At 38.3% G+C, this 20687-nt stretch overlaps 1 protein-coding gene across 1 annotated transcript in view; it reads left to right on the top strand.

Annotated features, from left to right (window-relative positions):
• LOC107550060 (bone morphogenetic protein receptor type-1A-like) overlaps positions 1 to 20555 on the top strand; it is a 25586-nt gene extending 5031 nt beyond the window's left edge. The window contains exons 2-11 of the mRNA XM_016231288.1: positions 15269 to 15440; positions 15545 to 15647; positions 15731 to 15830; positions 16196 to 16292; positions 16568 to 16703; positions 17788 to 17980; positions 18239 to 18536; positions 18664 to 18839; positions 18947 to 19077; positions 19513 to 20555. Coding sequence (XP_016086774.1) covers positions 15269 to 15440; positions 15545 to 15647; positions 15731 to 15830; positions 16196 to 16292; positions 16568 to 16703; positions 17788 to 17980; positions 18239 to 18536; positions 18664 to 18839; positions 18947 to 19077; positions 19513 to 19638 — 1532 coding nt within the window. The 3' untranslated portion in view covers positions 19639 to 20555. The remainder of the gene's footprint in view (positions 1 to 15268; positions 15441 to 15544; positions 15648 to 15730; positions 15831 to 16195; positions 16293 to 16567; positions 16704 to 17787; positions 17981 to 18238; positions 18537 to 18663; positions 18840 to 18946; positions 19078 to 19512) is intronic.
• The last annotated feature ends 132 nt before the right edge of the window (positions 20556 to 20687 follow it).

Below are 20687 nucleotides of genomic sequence, written 5' to 3'. Positions count from 1 at the left end.
TAACTTTTATTCTCACTGTAGTATTGTTGACGCTGCAGCCATGTCGTGAAGGCACTGTGTGCTTCGTTGTAAAAGCGAAACTACTTTGTTTGGTCTTCCAAAAGAGGACGATATCCGCTTCGTCATGCCATGATCTCTGCTGGTCGCTGAGGGAATACATCAACATTCAGCATGGACAAAGCGGAGTCCAGCCTGGGGTCATCACATGTGGTTGCTGCTCATTCGTCGCATTCCGCCGGGCGCGCCGTTCTTGACCCCACCACCTCAGCTCACTCTATCCCGGCCTCAGCGCACGCTAAGCCGGGGCTTCCCCTCACACTAGGCCGCTGTGTTTTTCGTTGTGAAAGTGAAACTACTTTGTTTGGTCTTCCAAAAGAGGACGATATCCGCTTCGTCATGCCTAGAGCTGATCTGTGCTGGTCGCTGAGGGAATACATCAACATTCAGCATGGACAAAGCGGAGTCCAGCCTGGGGTCATCACATGTGGTTGCTGCTCATTCGTCGCATTCCGCCGGGCGCGCCGTTCTTGACCCCACCACCTCAGCTCACTCTATCCCGGCCTCAGCGCACGCTAAGCCGGGGCTTCGGCTCACGCTAGCCCGGCCTCAGCTCACTCTATCCCGGTCTCAGCGCACGCTAAGCCGGGGCTTCCCCTCACACTAGGCCGCTGTGTTTTTCGTTGTGAAAGTGAAACTACTTTGTTTGGTCTTCCAAAAGAGGACACGACTACAAATCAGTGGTTAAGTTGTATTTACAACACTGTTCCAGAACAGTTTAACTCAAATATCCAGATGTGTGCAGCACATTTTATGGAGGACTATTTACTGATCCTGGGAGAGTAACGTTAGACTACAATGCCGGCAGTTCTGACTCACGAAAGTACGTTTTCATTTAAAGGATTTGCCACTGGTGATTCAAACACAAGTTTTGGGCAGTAGTGTTGCAAACGGATGAAGACATTAGTAGGCTTCTCAGCTCGCCCCTCAACATGCATGCGTTCGGAGTTTTGGCAGCTCAACACTGAATATTATATTGTGGCCGTTGTATTTTGAATAATAAAATAAAAATTATAAAAATTACAATATAAAAATGAAATTTAAATTACCCTACTTCTAATTAAATAAAGCAGTTATTTTTATTTAGTTAAAAACGGGCCGAAAGAGACCTCCGAACTAGTAGGCTACCAGAAAGGGGAAAAAAAACCTTAACGGATTTGCTCAGAATTAGTTTTTAATCCCTGCATGATTTTAGTCATACATGATAAATATCAAATACTTTATAGCTTGACTACAAGTTTAAAAACAATGCTGCAATTGTTATAATTAAGGAAAATAAACTTACCATCATGAAATGTGTCTACACAGGCGATAATGCCAAACAGAAAGAGAAACATCGGAAAATAGGCATATTTTATTCAACACATTATTATATGACATCAACATGCATTTATCATTCTTACAATCACCGCCAGAATGTCCAACTTCACCATGATGAACTTAAAATTGGGTTCTATTATTTTTCCTCAACAGTTCTCTTCACAAAACGAAATTTATTTCAAACACAAATTTGATAAGAACAGAGTGGAAATAATTAGCAACAACAAAATAACAGCAAAGCTAATGTTTTCTGTTAGTTTAAGCACAAACTAAGGAAAGTAAAACCAAACTTTGTGGCAATAATTAAGACCAAACTGAACATGGTGTGTGTTTATGGTGCTTGTCGGCAATGTTGTCTCGGTGGGGGTGGGGCGTGGTGGAGGTGGGGCTTAGGTAAACGATATTATTGGATATCGCAATATTTTTAAAGGCGATTATCGATAAGATATTTTTGACATATCGCCCAGCCCTACTTACCACATACACAGAGTAAGGAGAAATGTCTGATGTGTGGTAAGTACTGCCGCTCCATAGTATAGAGTCCTTGTGATCTCGAAAGTAAACTGAGAGCGCGCAATCGAAAGCGGTTTCAATAGTGACTCCCTGATGCCCGCAGTTTATATACAGTCGCCTATACTTACCCAATGATATAATTGCGAGAAAAAGTATTTAAATATTTTTTTTTATCCTCCCATCTCGTATGCTATTTATTCCCTTTAGGGTTTCCGTAGTACACTTCATTTCCTTTCCGAACACGGAACTAGGATGCGATGGATTGCGGGAAAAGGGGTGGGGAGGGGAGGAATCACAATGTCAGCTTAACATCGTGATGGCTGTCAGCCATTGGCGATGGCATCGTCTATCGGCCCAACCCTGTATACTTACCCAATGATATAATTGCGAGAAAAAGTATTTAAATATTTTTTTTTATCCTCCCATCTCGTATGCTATTTATTCCCTTTAGGGTTTCCGTAGTACACTTCATTTCCTTTCCGAACACGGAACTAGGATGCGATGGATTGCGGGAGAAGGGGTGGGGAGGGGAGGAATCACAATGTCAGCTTAACATCGTGATGGCTGTCAGCCATCGGCGATGGCATCGTCTATCGGCCCAACCCTAGTGTGTAACAGCATCTGATGCTTATCGATAGCTGAAAGCGTAACCAAAAATATTAAAATAGCTAAAATTTTCAATAAACAAACGTGTCGGGGATGCATAGAACTTTGTCACTTATGGGTGCAGTTCAGTTGAGAACCTTGCTGTGTCCTTTGGAGATTTTTGGGCACAGATTTCATGTGAGTCTAGCTATGAGTCAAAGTATACTTTGTTACATAATATTTTGTTATACAGTCAACAAGATTTCCAGGCTACAAAACATCACTTAGCAGTTTTGCCGTGGTCCACCCTTGTTTCTTAAAAACAGTAGATTCATTGTTTACGTTTGAGAGCTGCCCACTGATGTCATGAGGTCTTACTATCTGTTTCTGTTTAGTTCTTTGAAGTTTATTTTTCTAAGTGCCTCTCTATTTTAGGCAATGATATCTTGGAGTCATAAACGCTGTCTATTCTTGGCAACAGAAAAGCCATGGGAGAGAGCGTTTTCCTCCCATCAAGAACTAGAGACTCTACGGAGTCTGTTAGAAGAAGAAAAAACAGATCGAAAGAGATTAAATTAGTATGTCAAAGCTCACAACCCCATTAACTCCTTTTAGAGTTAAACTCATAATTTTGTATACAAAAGGAAATGACCAAGGCAAATTAAAATCTCTGGGGTGCAAATGCATTTTAGAAACTTTACTTTGCTCTGTTGTTTGGTACAACAGTTTTTGTTCACTGCACTGACACAATTTTAACTTTACAATTGTTTGGAGTGCTCACTGTCTGCTTGTTAGCTTAGTTTAGCCTCTTTAAATATATTCTTTCTTCTGCTGTTTCCCTCCCTGTAAAGGAACAAAAGAAGAAATGGGTGCTGGTAGGAAATTCTTCTCACTCGTAAAGTCAACCAGAGCCTTTAAAACTAAAGGGTAACTACCCTCGGTCATTGCAAAGGTTCCTGTTAAATGATGAGAGAGCCAGTGAGAACAAGACAGGGTGAGAGCTGAACTGCAGATGAATGCTGTTAAGCGTGTTTTTTTCTTCTTCGCTTGTTTATGGAAGCTGTTCTGAGGGCAGGTCGACGTCTGGCAGCACGTTCCTCTGAGAAATGTCATGTCATTCAACACATTTAACACAGGCTTTCAATCCTGGAGCTAATAAATTAACTTTATGGAATTTTCTGCCTTCAGAGGAGAAGGTGAGGTTGAGCACTTATAGGTTGAGCCTCATAGGAGAGGAAAACTGGCAGTAAGAGGATCTAGTTACTCGACTGTGTGGAAACCCAAGTAGACTGAAATATAGCAATCAAATTGAGGCATTTTTACTTTTCTAGGTTATATGGTAATATTGAGATCTCTGCTTGATTTGTTTTACATCTTTACATCTTTTCCTATTCATGATATTTTAGCATGAACGTATTAAAGCTTCTGTAAATCTCAAAATGAATATACATTTTATACTGTATGTTAAAAGGTTGTGATATCTAAATTTAATTGTAGCATTTAAAACTATTTCTGTTTAGGTGTTTTTATTTAAAAAAAATTCTTATTTTATATTTTATTTATTAGCATCTAATACATGAATGCAATAAATCTTCAAATCTCAAAGTGAATATCCCTTATTTTCAGGCTGTATATTAAACATTTTGTAATTTCTAAATTAACTTGTAGCATTTAAAGCAATTTTAGCTGTAATTTAATTTAATAACATTTTTGCCCATTTGTCGATTGTCGGCCATAACTATAGCCCTTGGATTTCCGCAATGCAGAAAACGAGGACAGAATCGTGGAATGCAGTCATAAAAGTGGAATTTACAGTATAACATGGAATGTCAAATGTATAAATCAAAAGTAGGCCAGTAACCTTAAATGAAAATTAGATATGAACCAGTGTCTGTGAATATTAAGCAGCAAAAAGATGATATATGAACCCTGCATATTTTGTGTGTCTGTGTGAATAAATGGCGCAGACACGCAGTTTAGTTTACTATGCACATACTGAAGCATGCATAAAACTTCAGTTTAACTTCAAGAAACTGTGACAGAAAAATATTACTTCATGTAATGATAGTACTACTACTAATAAAATGATTATTAAAATGTCATTTTTTCAGTTTAATTCAAAACAACTGGATATTTTATCCTTTACCTCTTTGTTAGCTTGGCACTGTATTCTGCTCTACTAGAAATCTAATAAGCCTCCAACAACCTCCCAATGGCTAGTGGATACCATGTTTTTTTTTTCACTAGAAAAAGTAAGATTTTCTGGGAAAAGTCATTTCTTCAATAAATGGCGTCCCTTTATAGCTTACTTCAAGTCTCTTAATATTCTACCTCCTGGTTAATATATGATAATGTATATATATTTTGTATTAAGTATATATTGTATTTTATCTATTTGTATTACAGTGACTATTATTTTCTATAATTAGTTGTATTCTTTATTGTATTATCGTTTTCTAGTTATTTTATTTATTGAAATGTAATTAAAAAAATATATAAAAATTCTTCCGTTCTAATTCTTTCTTTCTTTTTTTCTCTTTTTTTATTGGTTATGTATTATGTTTGGGTTTGGTCTTAAAATGTAAAAAAAAAAGTGTTAAAAAATTGTAATCTATTTTCTTGTTGTAATAATATTTGTTTTAATAAAAAGTTTGAACATAAAACATAATTTTTTAAGGAATGTTCACCAGAAAAATGATTTACCAGAATTTATTTACCAGAAAATGTAAATACACAGCACAGTATTTCTGAAAACAACAAAATAAAATGAAATAAAATAATAAATACATTTGTTTATAAAAATAATTAATTAGTGGCCTAATGGTTATTACTTCAAGTCTATAACCCAAAGGTTGTGGGTTCGAGTCTCGTACCGGCAGGAATTGTAGGTGGGGGGAGTGAATGTACAGCGCTCTCTCCCACCTTCAATACCACGACTGAGGTGCCCTTGAGCAAGGCACCGAACCCCCAACTGCTCCCCAGGCGCCGCAGCATAAATGGCTGCCCACTGCTCCGGGTGTGTGTTCACGGTTTGTGTGTGTGCACTTTGGATGGGTAAATGCAGAGCACTAATTCCGATACTAATACAGAGCACTAATAGGTCACCATACTTGGCCACATGTCACGTCACGTCACTTTAGAATCCAGAAAATTAATGGATAACACAGAAACTGAAAAAAAAAAAAAAAAAAAAGTAATCCAGATTTCATAGGGCCTTAAAAATGGCATTTTTGTTAAACTTTTAATAAATTGCTGTTGTATTGTTTAAGTTTCTTTTTGATTAAGATTTTTTTATTTTTATTTAACCATTAAACCAGAGTCTAGAAAAAAAAAAGAGCGGAACCCAGAAAAATTCAAATGGGGGGGACGGAATTTGTGAAAAAAAATAAAACAGATTTCATAGGGCCCTACATAACATGAAAAATTATCTCTTTATTGATATTCACCAGGTTTTTATATTATTACTTCATTATGATTGATCTTAAAACAATGTTTTGAACAAGTCACTTGTTGCTTCAGTGATTCTGTCCCTCTGCCCTCATTTCCCATGCTGCACCGCTCTACCACGCTGGGCCGCCTGCCCGAGTCCTACTACAGGAAACTCGTTGATTCTATTGTCGGTGCTGTGAGTTTCCCTGACACTTTAACCATTTCCTGTATTGTGCTGGCTGACAGGTACCGGACTAAATATGCCAAATGCATGCTGCTTTCCGGAAATAATCATTACTGTCTGACAATGAAGGCCTGTGTTGGTGTGCGTGGCTGTTTCTTTCCTTGTTTTTGTAGAACACAGGTTCCAAAGCATTTGAATAGAGGACTCCGTTGAGCTTCTGTATTCAGACATGCGTTCACTCCAGCGAGCATGTGTTCAGCAGTGTGGCGCAGGAGCCTGTTAAAGGCGGTCTGAACTCTCACTTTTACAGCTTGCTGTTAGGTACTTGGCTCTAGAGGTGTCTCCGAGCCCATTAGAGCTTTACTTTCATAAAGGCAGCCAACTTTATTGGTCTGTGTCAGGCAGGCCGTTGTTTTCCCATATGTTCCCTTTTTTCCTTCCCCCTCATTCCATTTTTAACAAGCTGGTCTTCAAATAGTGCTGGATTATTACGTGTTGGGGGATTTTGCCCTGAAATGGAAGCCCATGTGATAATTATAATGAGCGTTATTAAAGAGATGAAAGTAAATATATAATAATGGCAGGTTTAGGTTAACTGCCACTTAAAGCTTAAGTCGTTCCTGCCAGCCTACAACCTACAGCCTGGCCTTTCCACATTGTTCAGTTTCTTTTTGTTGTAAATGTGTACAGATTTTAATGAATAACTGGTGTAAGAATTAAATAATTAAATATTTCAGCCTCTCACAGAAGGGCAAACCTCCTACTTGTCGTCCCTCAAGGATACATGATTCACATGTTATTTTGATGCATCTAATGCATACCCAGTGATGTATTTTGGCACAAGGACATCTTGGAGGATTTTTGTGTTTTTATTTACCCTCTCCTACGTTTCTGCTACAGACACTGAGAGACTGTCATGAGGACCAGCATCTTGATTATAGGCTTGCGATCCAAACGCCCTCGTAGAGACTTGGCTGGCTCATTGCATCATTTCCTGTGTTAAGTCTTACTGCAGCACTGAGAGATAATAGCTACAACACAGAGAACACATGGAGATCAACAAAGTGTACTACTTTTCAGTTTGTGATTTCGAAATTTACATGCAGAACAGCTTCTTTGCGGTCTTGCTGTCACTTTTGTTACAGAAACCGGGAAGCAGCTAGCATAGCCTGTTCATGAAGGTGTGAAGACTGTGAAGCACTCATATTCTTTGCTTACCTCTTGACCAGCCTCCCATTACAGCTTCAATAAAGTCTGAGCTGCCTACTCTACCCTCTGCTTTAATAGGGTCAAACCGCAGATGTTTACCCTGGAGATCACAGCTAAAGCTTCAGCTACTGCCTCGTCTTACACTGACAGTGTTCAAGCAACACTGTGGCATGAAATAGTGACCTTAAAAAGTGGATGGACATTAATGCCACGTTTAAAAAATGTTACTGCAAAATATCAAAACATGGATTTATAGAAACATGGCACAAGCACACTTTTCAGTCAAAACTTTCACAAAAGTTGGTTAGATTTCAAAATATAGATGTGTTGTTGAAAATGAAGAAGAAAAGAGTTTTGTGGAACATGTTTATAGTTAATATGTTGAACTACAACGGTGGTTATTCTGTTAGGACACATGTTTGAACTTGAGGGAAATTGACTTCAAACATCCATGAAAAAGACCTAGAGACCACGAAAGAAGGTATTCCACAGTATAAAGTCATACAGGTTTGGAATTGTACTTTTGTTCTCTCTCTCTATTAAAGAGTCATTTTCTTTGCAGATGCCACTTGGTTTGATATTTAGATTTTTAATTCAATGACATTCAGACATTTTAAAATGTGACTTAAGTGTCCAAATACGTTTTAGGGCCACTGTAGCTGTTTCCATCACCTTGTTTTTATGCACATTTTGAAGTGTTGCATCAGAAATGATCAATGGGAATGCCAAATTTCGAGAAAAAATCACGAAAGTTTTTGCAATGCAAATAAAGGGAGATGGAAACACATTTACCAAATAAATTCCTCCATGCTCATCAAAAAAAGTAATGTGACATGTGAGCAGACCGATCTCATTGCACAGCCTGTCTGTCGTCAAAGTATTTCTGTATAATTGCCTCCCAGAACTGTCTTACACGACCGCATTTCCAAACAGCAGACATCCACCTCCGCTCTGAGGCACAAGTCATTTATTATATATGAAAATTATTCAGTGGCTTCTCCTACTTTTCTTAGTGATATTTGATGCCAGTTTATCAGGAAGTGATAGTTTTGTTCTCTTTGACTCGTTGAATGGAAACTGTGCTTTATTCGCAAACGTTTTACGCGATATTCCAAGTTAAATGTGCAACTTTGGATGGAAACAGCTTGTGAAGAACCACAAGCTTTACCCATCTACACAGTGAGATTGCTGATTGGCTTCACCTGTTACTTTGATTGGACGTGTAACTGTAGAGCACTGTGTATATGTTAGGGCTGACTGTATGAAAATTGGAGCCGAAGTGTCTCTTTAAGAGGCTGCCACTGGAGTCTGAGCCCAGCTGCCTACAGGCTGGGAGAATGCGGTCAGCAGGACTTATTACTGCCTGAGTACTGCCAGACCTCAGACTCCACGGTGACGGCGAGCCAGAATCAAGCACACATGTAGGAGCACGGCGATGCTCTGTAGATCTGTCTCTCTGAGCCAAGGAAAAACGCAGAGAGGGGGAAGGAGAGCAAATGTATTCAGTGGCTTTGTAATGTCAATGAATCACTCGGTGCCTCAGAGGTACTTCAGAGATAGCGCAACAAGTCGCATCTGCTCTGATTTAGTAACCCTTCTGGCTCGAAACCTGTTTTATGTGTTTCAGCTCAGATAACATTCTTGAGCCCTGCGGTTGTTTGTGTGCCGCTGTTGTGGTTGCGGGAATTTAGCTGGCGCTTATCTGCGCATTGTAGCTGTTAGGACGTGTAGGGCTCAACACATCATTACAGATTAGCCTGCCTTTTACAGTCGCTCTTAAAAGCAAGCCGTGTTTCTGACTACACCGTTCACATTCCTTCAATTTACTGGCCTCTTGCTGAGAGCAGGGCTTTCAGAGCGATACTGTTTTTCTTTCTTTTTCCTGTCTCTATTCCACCATGTTTATGTTACCGGTTTCCACCTCCATTATCACACTGTGCCCCGTGTGACAGCAACGGTGCCTAAACTGTGAAGTGATCAAAGATGTTACATCAAATGCTTTTGTGGGGTATTTTGCATTTTTCCCTAATGAAGGGGGTCATGGGACGCCTTCGTGGCTTCAAAAGAACATTTCTCAAGTGCAAAAACCGAACCGTGACACATAAACAGAAGATTTGTATCGCTGGCTATCGCAGGAGCGTAGCATATGAATGGACTGACTCATACACCGAGAGACAAAGCATTACATGAAAAAAGAGGAGGGCTTGAGAGTGTTTGATCAGTCTCCAGAGCTCGTGCCACTCGACCCGGTCTTCAACCTCACATTTATACACTATAATCCTGTCTCTTGTGTTCCTAATCTGGTCTTTCACTTTTCCTCCTAATCCCACTTCTCACCATTTCACCTTCAGGCCATTCAACAGAATGTTTCATGACACGTTCTTTTGTAAGTGATGTTCCACAAATTGACGTGGTGTTGAGTAACATCTTATCATGTTTTACACATCTGTTCCAGGATCCCTCTCAATAAAACTGATTATAGCCACTTCATTGTCAAGCACACTTTCATTCCTGGCCGTGCATCATGTTTTTCCACTCAGATCATTAAGTCCCTGGGTGAATCTCATAAAACATGCTCAGGTCATATTTCAGCCCACAATCAAAATGCAGGAAATTACATAGTGCTAAAAGAAAATAAAGTTTTTTTGGACAAATAAGTATATGTCAATATCAACTTTATTTATATAGCACCAATAAAAACAACAACTGTTGACCAAGGTGCTGAACAAAATATCAAAGCCTTCAATAAAAATAATTACAACATACAGATTAAACACACTTAAAATCAGTAAATACACAAAGTAACTAAATGCTAAAGAAAATAAATATGTTTTAAGCTTTCCCTTGAAATAATATACCGTAAAAGCAGTTCTAATGTACACAGGTAAACTGTTCCAGAGTTTCGATGCAGCAATGGAAAAAGCACAATCACCTCTTAGTTTCAACCTAGCCCTCAGAACATTTAGTTGTCTCTGATTGGATGACCTCAGAGACCTAGCTGGATTGTAAATGGAGAGTAAATCAGACAAATATCCAGATATGTATGTATGTGTATGTGTAAGTGTGTGTATATATATATATATATATATATATATATATATATATATATATAAAATATTGTGACATTTATTTTTTATAGAGATAATGAAGCATATTAAATATATTATAGTATATTTTAATATTTACAATATGAGTATTTGTCTGTGTCGTAGTGCATTTAATTTCTGATGGTTTAAAAAAACAGTAATTTTATTTAATGTTTTGTACTTTTTTTTTTTTTTACTGTGGGACTGTAAAAATTAATGTTGCAGTTATTAAAATCTAAAAAAAAAAAAAATTTGATTGGGAAATAAAAATACGGAGACTGAAGAGGACGTGGCACAATAATATCGGAGGAAGAGAATAAACAAACTGGTAGGGTACAGCTTGCGCTCAGGACTGTTATGCATGCGCTGCATGCATGCTTTAAACGTCACACTTTTTATTTGCGTGGTCTGTGCGCAGCATGTTCATAATGCTCAGAGCAGGCTGTAGCCTACCTGTGGTAAATATACGGGCCTCAGACAGAACAGGCAGGTTGTCGATGAGTGACAGAGCAGAATAAGGATGGAGCAAAGTGTGGATGCGCTGTCCTTGAAGGACATTCAACTCATTTTGCTTAGCCTATAATTTTAAATGAAAGATGTCGTATTTATTTATTTTTCTCTGCGAAACTTTTCCTACTGTGTTAACAGAAAAATGTCAAACGAATTTAGTATTTTGACAAGACAAATTTAGTATTTTGACAAGACGAATAAAAATAGCTAATAGGCTATTTTGTACAACCTACATTTTCCCTATTGTGTTGTCATTGTTAAACGAATTGTATCCTGACAAGACGAATAAAAATAAGAGAGACAATTTTTGTACAACATTTTTATTTTCTCTGACATTTTTTTCCTACTGTGTTGCATAAAACATTAAACAAGTTTTGTGTCTTAAGATAATTCATATAAATTCAAGTCAAAGTCAATAAATTCAAGACTCTTGACAAGACGAATAAAATAACATACAATTTTGTGCAGACTACACTTTTATTTGTCAGCCTATCTCTCTTTCTTTCAGTAGCAGAAATTTAAATGTGAGATTCTGGAAACGAGATCTAAATTTAGCGGGAACGGTCGGGTCGGGAAGAAAATTATTCTAAGCGGACAACGGGTGAACAAAGAGTGAATATATAGCGGGAGCAGGTGGGTGCAGAATAGAACCTTGCAAGGGCGGGACTAAAAAAACAGTCCCGCGCAGACCTCTATTCTCCGTGTCACAGATATAGTCAATATTTTCATATTTTTACATATATTATTACATTTACTGCTCTGTCGGGGACTTTGCTTGTATCCATTATGCCATAGAAGCGCCATACTCACACTTAAATGACATTTTAGAAGTTTCTGCTTCTTCATTGATTGCACTAAATATGAATGTAAATATGGAGCCGTATCTAATTAGAAACAATATATTTTTATGAGATTCTCACTGAATTCTCCTGTAGTGTGATTCTCCTGTAGATGTTTAACAAGCGGTTTGTTTATTCTCTTCCTCCGATATTATTGTGCCATGTCCTCTTCATGCAGGCTGATATATTAAAGCATCCTGGCTCCATGCTTCTGTTTTATCAGACTGTATATCAGTTTAGTGGTCTCCACCCCAGGTGATATGGCTGGAGGTGTTGCTGTAATGTAACTCTGCTGATAGCAGGTAAGATCTGCCTACTGGATGGAGTTTGACATTTATATTTGTTTGAATTTGCCCATCTACAGTGGGAAATGAGGCACTGTGATTCAGAGGGACTCTCTCCATCTCCATCTGATATTTATGTTAATATTCAGAGAGAGGACTGAAGCAGTCTTAAGACGTGGGATGGGTCTGAAGCGTGGCCCTAGTAATGAGATCCTAGGAGTGGAATGTGGTGTTTTACTAAACAGCAGCATGTCTGTTTTAGTGTGGGCTTTTTTTGACTGTAGGCCTGCTCGGACCTGCAGGACGAACAGCAGGGCTTTAAGAGGAAGCACCCACAGCAATACTAAACACACATTTCTTTGTGCCTGGGGCAATATGCACCCTGTCTGTCTGCAACAAATGCTCACGCAATCAGACGGATCAAGTTACAGCACAGAGAAATCTGCATGTCTCTCTTTCTTTGTCCCTGTTTTCAATCCTTATCGCCCTCTTTTACTCACAGTCTATAGTGATCTGTTTTCCTCACTCCCTCCTATTTATCTAAGATCCTTTGATTCCTTGCAGTATAATTTAGCACAGAAGGCAATAAGAGGGGTTTTGTTTCCAAGTGGCTGTGAATTTTATAGGTTTGAGATATATATATATGTGTGTGTGTGTGTGTGTGTGTGTGTATGTATATATAGCCTAAAATTTAAAAAATTTATTGCGCATTCCAAGTAATATCAATCAAATACTTTCACCTGTATCTATATACTCAAAGCGCGCACATACAGAGCGGAGCAGAGCACATTTCAGGCAGAGCACGCTTCTCTTTCGCTTGAACGGACGCATACACGCAAAATTATCTCGCCAAGTATTTTACAACGATCTATTGACAGAAATGCAATATAATATACATAACTATGTTTTCAGATGTGTATAAAGACCTTAATTAACCGTTATGTTTTTATTACCTTAGATTGAGCAAAATTCTATCTACATACACCGCGGGTCCCCTGATATGGAAGTCGCCACCATGTTTCTACAGTAGCCCTAAACGGACAAACTGCTCTACAGAGCGCGTTTCGTCACTTTGTTGTTCTCGCCAATAAAACACTGACACAATGATGAACAAGTACATTAACATTCGCAATAACATCGATTTATTGAATGATTAAGTAAATATAATTCCTTAATTTACCTTTGTAAAGAAATCTCATTGCTCTGCTGTCTTTACCGACAACATCTTTACCTGTGTAGGCCACCGTAGCTTCTCTAAAGGGAGGGGTGAGCGGGGAACTGAGCCGTTGGTTGCAATTCGCAACCTCTCCTCTAGATGCCGCAAAAATTTACACACTGCACCTTTAAATGAACGTAAACAGTGGAGAAAGAAATCGCATGTGCATCATTATATTGGATCTGTGCATTCAGTCTTAAAGGGGCAGCAGCCTATAAATACCTGCTGTTTAAGTGCCACCTGCTGTCAGAGAGTGACATTTGCGTCTCATTCAGCCCGTCTGCTGTTTTTGTTTTGTTCAGATTTTTTATGTAGTATCAAAGCTAAAGTCAGACCATTTTGTTTTTGTTTCAAATTTCAAAATTTTGCAATCTAAATAACATGTATGCAACATCTCTTTTGCTGTGGTATCGAAGTAGTAAATTGTTCTTTAAATAATAAGTGTTACTTATAATAAAGAACCATATTTTTTTTGCTGATCTGAAAAATGATCCGATCTGTGACTCAAAATGTGATATGATAATGTAATATAATCCGAACCATAAGATTTGTGATCCGTTGCACCCCTACTCTCTTGACTTGTTATTTGAAGAAAAAATACAATATCTTTTATTCGGGCTAGTTAAATTCATTTGGGGGCTACCAAAATCTGAAGAATGCCTGCCCGAAGGGCTACCAGGGATTTTGAAATTGTGCAAGCCCTGATATATATATATTTCACTTACCGCCCAATGTTGTCCAACAAAACAATACATATTAAAGGCTATGAAAACAAATAAAGTAAATGTAACCATGTAAGCCTTTATATTATGTGTAAAAAAGGGTTAAAATCAAATTTCATTCTAACATTGTAACATTGCCATCTAAAAACAAAAATAAGGCTTTTAAAGCGGAAGTTAAATTCACTAAACTAAAAATGAGAACAAAAGCAGTTGTGTTGTGTTAGGGGATTTTGATTACCCCATTTCAGTCACGACAGTCAGTGCTATCATAAAATAGACTTACTTGTAGGTTTAAAATTCTACATGTCACATTTACTGTCCAACTACAAATATTTCAGCTAAATGTATATTTTAGTCAGAAGTATTGCTCTCCTATTTGATTGAGCTGTGTCTGTTTGGCGCACATGCGCACGGCGGCGCTCGTTCACTGAAGTCTGTGAAATTTAGCGGAGAATCCCAAAACAGAAGGCTCATGCACTTCTGACAGAAAAATTGACATATTTCCATGGCTTTCTAACATGTACAGATGGAGAATATACCTGTGAAATGTAAGTTATGCATTCAGGAAGACAGCACATCTCAAACACATTAAACAGCGCAAGTAGCCTAGCGTCTCTGTCAGCGGCACATGCAGCCTTTCTGTCCGAGCATCTGACGGGGTAAGCCGCTTAAATTAATATGCGAAATGAAACTATAAACTATGTCTTACCAGCTTTTAAAGGACTTAATATGAAGCTTGTCACATGTTTAGAACAGTTTAGATTATGCACTTTCTCCGCAGCAGCTCAGTCTGTGTCCTCCGCTATATTTTCAGATGCGCTCGTATCAAACTACTGTATATCAATATAAACGGTATTGCTTCACATCAAATCGCTTATAAAGAAAATATCGATATATCATACAAACTCGATATACCGCCCAGCCATAATATATATATATATGTTTCTATATATATAGCTTATAAAGTACAAAATCTCTGTATAGGTATATATTATATGTATATTTTTCTTTCTTTCTTTTTCTTTTCTCATTTCTGTGAATCAAGACTAGAGCTTTCAAGCTTAAAATATTATGTAACAACATTATAAAAGTATAATAAAAAATAGTGCATAAGGTTCATACATTATATTCCAAGTCCTAAGACTGCAATTTATGCGTACACATATTCATGTTTGGCTTGGTTTTGATTTTCAGTTTCACTGCTTCAATAAAATGGTTGATATGACTCAATGTTTGCACAATGATGATTCTGTCAGAGACTGTTACATTTTTAGGCGGTCTAAAATTTAGTTTCCCGTATTTCAATTCTTCTAGGTGGGCAGAACCCAGACTACATGCTTCACGGCACTGGGGTCAAGCCCGTATCAGATCCAAAGAGACCACTGTCAGGGGACGGGTTCACCGTGGCCCCAGAGGATGCTGCCCGCTTCCTTAGCTGTTACTGTTCAGGCCACTGCCCCGAAGATGCCACAAACAACACCTGCGAGTGAGTACACTGTGTGCTTTTCCTTCTGTTCACAACAGCCACTTTCCACTTTCCTCACCCAAATGTGCACACTGTGATTAAATGGTCTTTTTGTGTTTACGCAGCACGAACGGCCAGTGTTTTGCTATCATAGAGGAGGATGAGCATGGCGAGGCTATCCTCACCTCTGGCTGCATGAAGTATGAGGGCTCCCACTTCCAGTGCAAGGTAATACATGAACAGGAGGGTGAAGAATAAATGCTTAAGTGCTGAGACATTATCATTGACTGAATGTGGTTATTATTGTGCAGGACTCTCCTAATGCTCAGACCAGACGGACCATTGAGTGCTGTTCCACTGATTTCTGTAATAGAGACCTTCAGCCCACACTTCCACCTCCTATTCCAGGAAGTAAGTAGCACTTCACTTAAGAACAACCTAAATATAATAAATACTGTATATGTATTTGTGTGTATATATACACTTGTGTTCAAAAGTTTGGAGTCTAAGATTTTTGAAAGAAGTCTCTTTTGCTTAGCAAGGCTGCTTTTATTTAATCAGTAATACATTACACAATTTAAAATAATGTTTTTTGTTTTGTTTTGTTTTTTAGTCATATTTTAAAATGTATTTTTTTCCTGTATTGGCTAAACTGAATTTTTAGCAGCCATTACTTCAGTCTTTAGTCTTCAGTGTCTAATATGCTGATTTGGTGCTCAAGAAACATTTCCTATTACTATCAGTTTTTAAAACTCTGTGATCTCATTGTAATCCAGAGCCTCAGTTATGGAACGCCCACTTGCTGGCCTTTCTGATCTCCGTGATGGTGTGTTGCTTCACTTTGGTGGCCATAACTGTGGTGTGTTACTACAGGTGAGACTTTTATTTCATAATGACATGTTTATTCAGCTGAAATGAATGAAAGATGCACCTCAGTCTGTTAATTATTGACCAGCACACTGATAACACTGGCAGAGGCACACCTGTTTAAGATAGTCAAGTAAATTTAGCACCTTTTATGCTTGACCTTAATGCATGGATATATACTGTGTCTCTTAGTAATAAGTAACTGATCCCTTTGTAGGAGGCTTCGGTGATGTAACATCATATTGAAGGTGATTATATGCTTTGTGTGGCTGTTTGATCAGGTATAAGCTGCAGACAGGACGGAGACGGTACCAGAGAGATCTGGAGCAGGACGAGGCCTTCATCCCTGCAGGAGAGTCTCTCAAAGATCTCATTAGTCAGTCCAGCACTGGCTCCGGTTCAGGGCTCCCCCTGCTGGTGAGGCACCATTTCTGAACATGCTTTTCATTATCAGAACATGGTTTTAAAGGTTATTGAAAACCAGTAAATATCAGAGAATTGTGGTTTTCAGTTATAAAAAAAAAAGTCAGGGAAAGGTAATGGAAATTTCTTTAGTAATTATAAATGTTTGTAGTTGTGCACAGATCTAAAATATTTTATTGGCCAGAACATTTGTTTTGTTTTGTTTTGAAAATCATTATCCAGTAGGGGTGTAACAGTACACGTATTTGTACCGAAAATTTTCAGTTCAGGTCTTTCAGTTCGGTGTATGTGCATATGTACCAAACAAATCGTTCCATTTTTTCAGGAAATTCAGACAATAAATGCCGTTTCGATGCTTTTTTTAAGGGTTGACATATCACCGTACACTAACGGCGGAGCTCGATAATTTTTATCACTATTTTATTACTATTACTATTTTATTACTATTTTTATACTTTATTACTATTTTTAATGCAAAATATTCATGAATGAACATCTCACCCCTCACATAATCGCTCAATTAGTGTTAAAAACAATTTACATGTTTGCATACAATTTTTAAATTTGAGTGTTGAATATTATAGTTAAAAATAAATAGTAATTGAATTTAGGTTTGGGCTCTGTTGTTAATTGTAAACTTATAGCAATATAAAAGAGCTCCCTATAGTTTAGAGCAGAAGCTGATGTAGATTTTTATCTCTAAGAAAATGTATTATAATTGAATTTATTTAAAGAAAGAGCAATTTGTTCAGTAAACCATTGTTAAATAAAATTTTTTTTAAAAACTATTTATGTTTAGTTTTTTCCTCCTACTGTACCGAAACCATACCGAACCGTGATGTCAAAACCGAGGTACGTACAGAACCGTCATGTTTGTGTACTGTTACACCCCTATTATCCAGTAATCACAAATTGCTGAAAATGTCATGAAACTGAAAACATCATAAATTCATTGGTCAGAAGGCATGGGAACCCTTGACAAATGGTTTTGCAATTTTTGTTGTTTCGGAACCGTGAAATATTTAGATTTCTGATACATAGTTGTCCAGTTTTCTAATTGTCCAATGTCGATTCACAGGTCCAGCGCACCATTGCCAAACAAATTCAGATGGTACGTCAAATCGGGAAGGGGCGGTATGGAGAAGTGTGGCTTGGTCGCTGGAGAGGAGAAAAGGTTGCAGTGAAAGTGTTCTTTACCCGTGAAGAGGCTAGTTGGTTCAGAGAGACCGAGATTTACCAAACGGTGCTCATGAGGCACGAAAATATACTCGGTAGGTTCCATCACAAAAGAAAGGCCGAAGACACTGAGTAGGGACACACATTATATTGTATATATGCATTTAAAATAATCATTATCGATGTACAGAGTCAAACACATGTTTCTATTCAAAATATTATCATATTAAGGGACAAAGAAACATTCAGTGGGTTCATGGTAGTTTTTTTTGTAGTTTTGTACCCTGATATAAAACATTTACAGATGTAATATTTTATTTACATTAACACTCATTTTTCCTATCTTGCTCCAGGCTTTATAGCTGCAGATATTAAGGGCACGGGAGCGTTCACTCAGCTTTTCCTCATCACAGACTACCACGAGAATGGTTCTCTCTATGACTATCTGAAATACACCACCCTGGACACACAGGCTCTGTTGAGGCTGGCCTATTCTGCAGCCTGCGGACTGTGCCACCTCCACACAGAGATCTACGGTACGCAGGGCAAACCTGCCATCGCTCACAGAGACCTGAAGAGCAAAAACATGCTCATAAAGAAGAATGGCACCTGTTGCATCGCTGATCTGGGCCTGGCTGTGAAATACAACAGGTGAAGACACTCTTGCAACACACACTCAGACATGCATGCAAACACACCGGCAACGTAAAAAAAACATAATTGAAGCATACTTTATTTACAGCTAGTATGCAATCATCTGCATTTGCTTTTATTTTAGTGATACCAATGAGGTGGACGTCCCTCTGAGCACAAGGATGGGCACACGGCGGTACATGGCACCAGAGGTCCTGGATGAGACCCTAAATAAGAACCAATTCCAAGCGTACATAATGGCTGATATTTACAGCTATGGGCTCATTGTTTGGGAGATGGCCCGCCGATGCGTGACAGGAGGTTAGTTTATGTGGGTTATGTCAGTGTATGTGAGATTAAAATGTTTACACATTTCAAAGCATGTTTATGCTTTGAAATTTAATAATGGCATTTTCTTTTATGTGCAGGTATTGTTGAGGAGTATCAGTTGCCATACTGGGACATGGTACCTTCAGAACCGTCCTACGAGGACATGAGGGAAGTGGTGTGTGTTAAAGGCATGCGACCAGTGGTGTCTAATCGCTGGAACAGTGACGAGGTAAGATCTTGCATTGCAGTTTATTTCAACAGCGCTCAGTTAACATTTTTTGAAAAACTCAAAAGACAGAAACAAACAGTGTTGCATGATCCTTCAGAAATCATTCAAATACGCTAATGTGGTGCTCATGAAACATTTCTTAATTCAGAATTCTTTGAATAGTAAGTTGAAACGAACAGCGTTTATATGAGAGAGAATTTTTTTAACAATCTACAAATCTTCAAGTTAAAATTCAATCTTACCTGCTTATAAAAACTTAATTTTGTCAACATGTATGAATACATTTGCCATAAAGTTGATCTCATTCCTAAAATGCCACAAAACGTTTGATTTCATGGGTTTTTTTAAACATCACTGCTTTGTAACTGACTATTTTATAGTTGTGTAAAATGCAACCCTAAAACAATAGTTTTTTTGCTTTTTGTCTCCACACAGTGCTTACGGGCCATGCTAAAGCTCATGTCTGAGTGCTGGGCACACAACCCAGCCTCTCGCCTCACAGCTCTTCGAGTCAAAAAAACACTCGCCAAAATGGTTGAATCACAGGATATCAAAATATGATCAGTTTTCCCTCCAATGCCAGTCTGAGAGAAATCATGGAGATATTTATGCTCACTTTTATGAATTATTGCCTCAGTTCCTAAACAGACCTGTGGGAGTGCTGCTGAGCAGAACATTTGCCTCCTTGTCTGGCTGTGTTTCCTCGCCCTGTTGCAGTAATGCTCTTAGTGTCATATAGTACCCTCTGCTGGACTGTATGTGCCATAGTGCATCCACGAGGAATTAAGGACAACTGCTCTGCAGGCATCGGTACTCACATCCTCCCCATTGCCACCATTTTTCCTTCTTCAGATGCTCTTTTATATATTGGGAGAGATTCAAAGAGCATATGGTGCTTTCTGTGAAAGCTGTGTAATACGATACGTCTGTATGGAGGAGTGGCATGGTGCCAGCAGTGATGGAGCCGTTTGGGAGAAGGCTTGATGACTGACCCCTCTATTATTGACTGAGTTGAGAGGCGGACATATTGGGGTGATATAATATGCTTGGGATATGCTCCAGTGTGGCTAGTGTCCCAAAATGGCAACTTTGCATTTGGATCATGTGCAGCTGTGGCCACTGAAACATCAAAAGTGAACAGACCCTGTTTTATTCAAATTACCTATATTATATGTATAAAACAAAAAAACGTCCCGTTACTACATATTGATATTTTAATTAATAGCCTTTTTGAAAAATGATTCCTTCAACTGCTTTCCTTTCTGAGAATCTGTCCAAAAAAGAGTGTTAGCAATAAGGTTTTCTAGTTGAAACCTTCCCATTTTCTGAAGACTGGGAATGTATTCACTATTAGGAATAGAAAGTTCAGGTATAATGACAGGAGTAATGTGATCATTACTCCAGCTCTGGCCTGAAGAATTTAAGTACAACCGGTCAAATATTGCCAACACCGCCGCCATACAAGATCTATTAATCTAGAAGATATGAGAGTGTTAGCAATAAGGTTTTCTAGTTGAAACCTTCCCATTTTCTGAAGGCTGGGAATGTATTCACTATTAGGAATAGAAAGTTCAGGTATAATGACAGGAGTAATGTGATCATTACTCCAG

The sequence above is a fragment of the Sinocyclocheilus grahami genome, unplaced genomic scaffold, assembly GCF_001515645.1.
Source record: "Sinocyclocheilus grahami isolate Dianchi unplaced genomic scaffold, SAMN03320097.WGS_v1.1 scaffold386.1, whole genome shotgun sequence".
Lineage (NCBI taxonomy): Eukaryota > Metazoa > Chordata > Actinopteri > Cypriniformes > Cyprinidae > Sinocyclocheilus > Sinocyclocheilus grahami.
Note: the sequence above shows the minus strand (reverse complement) of the source record. Positions and strands in the feature narration are given on the sequence as shown.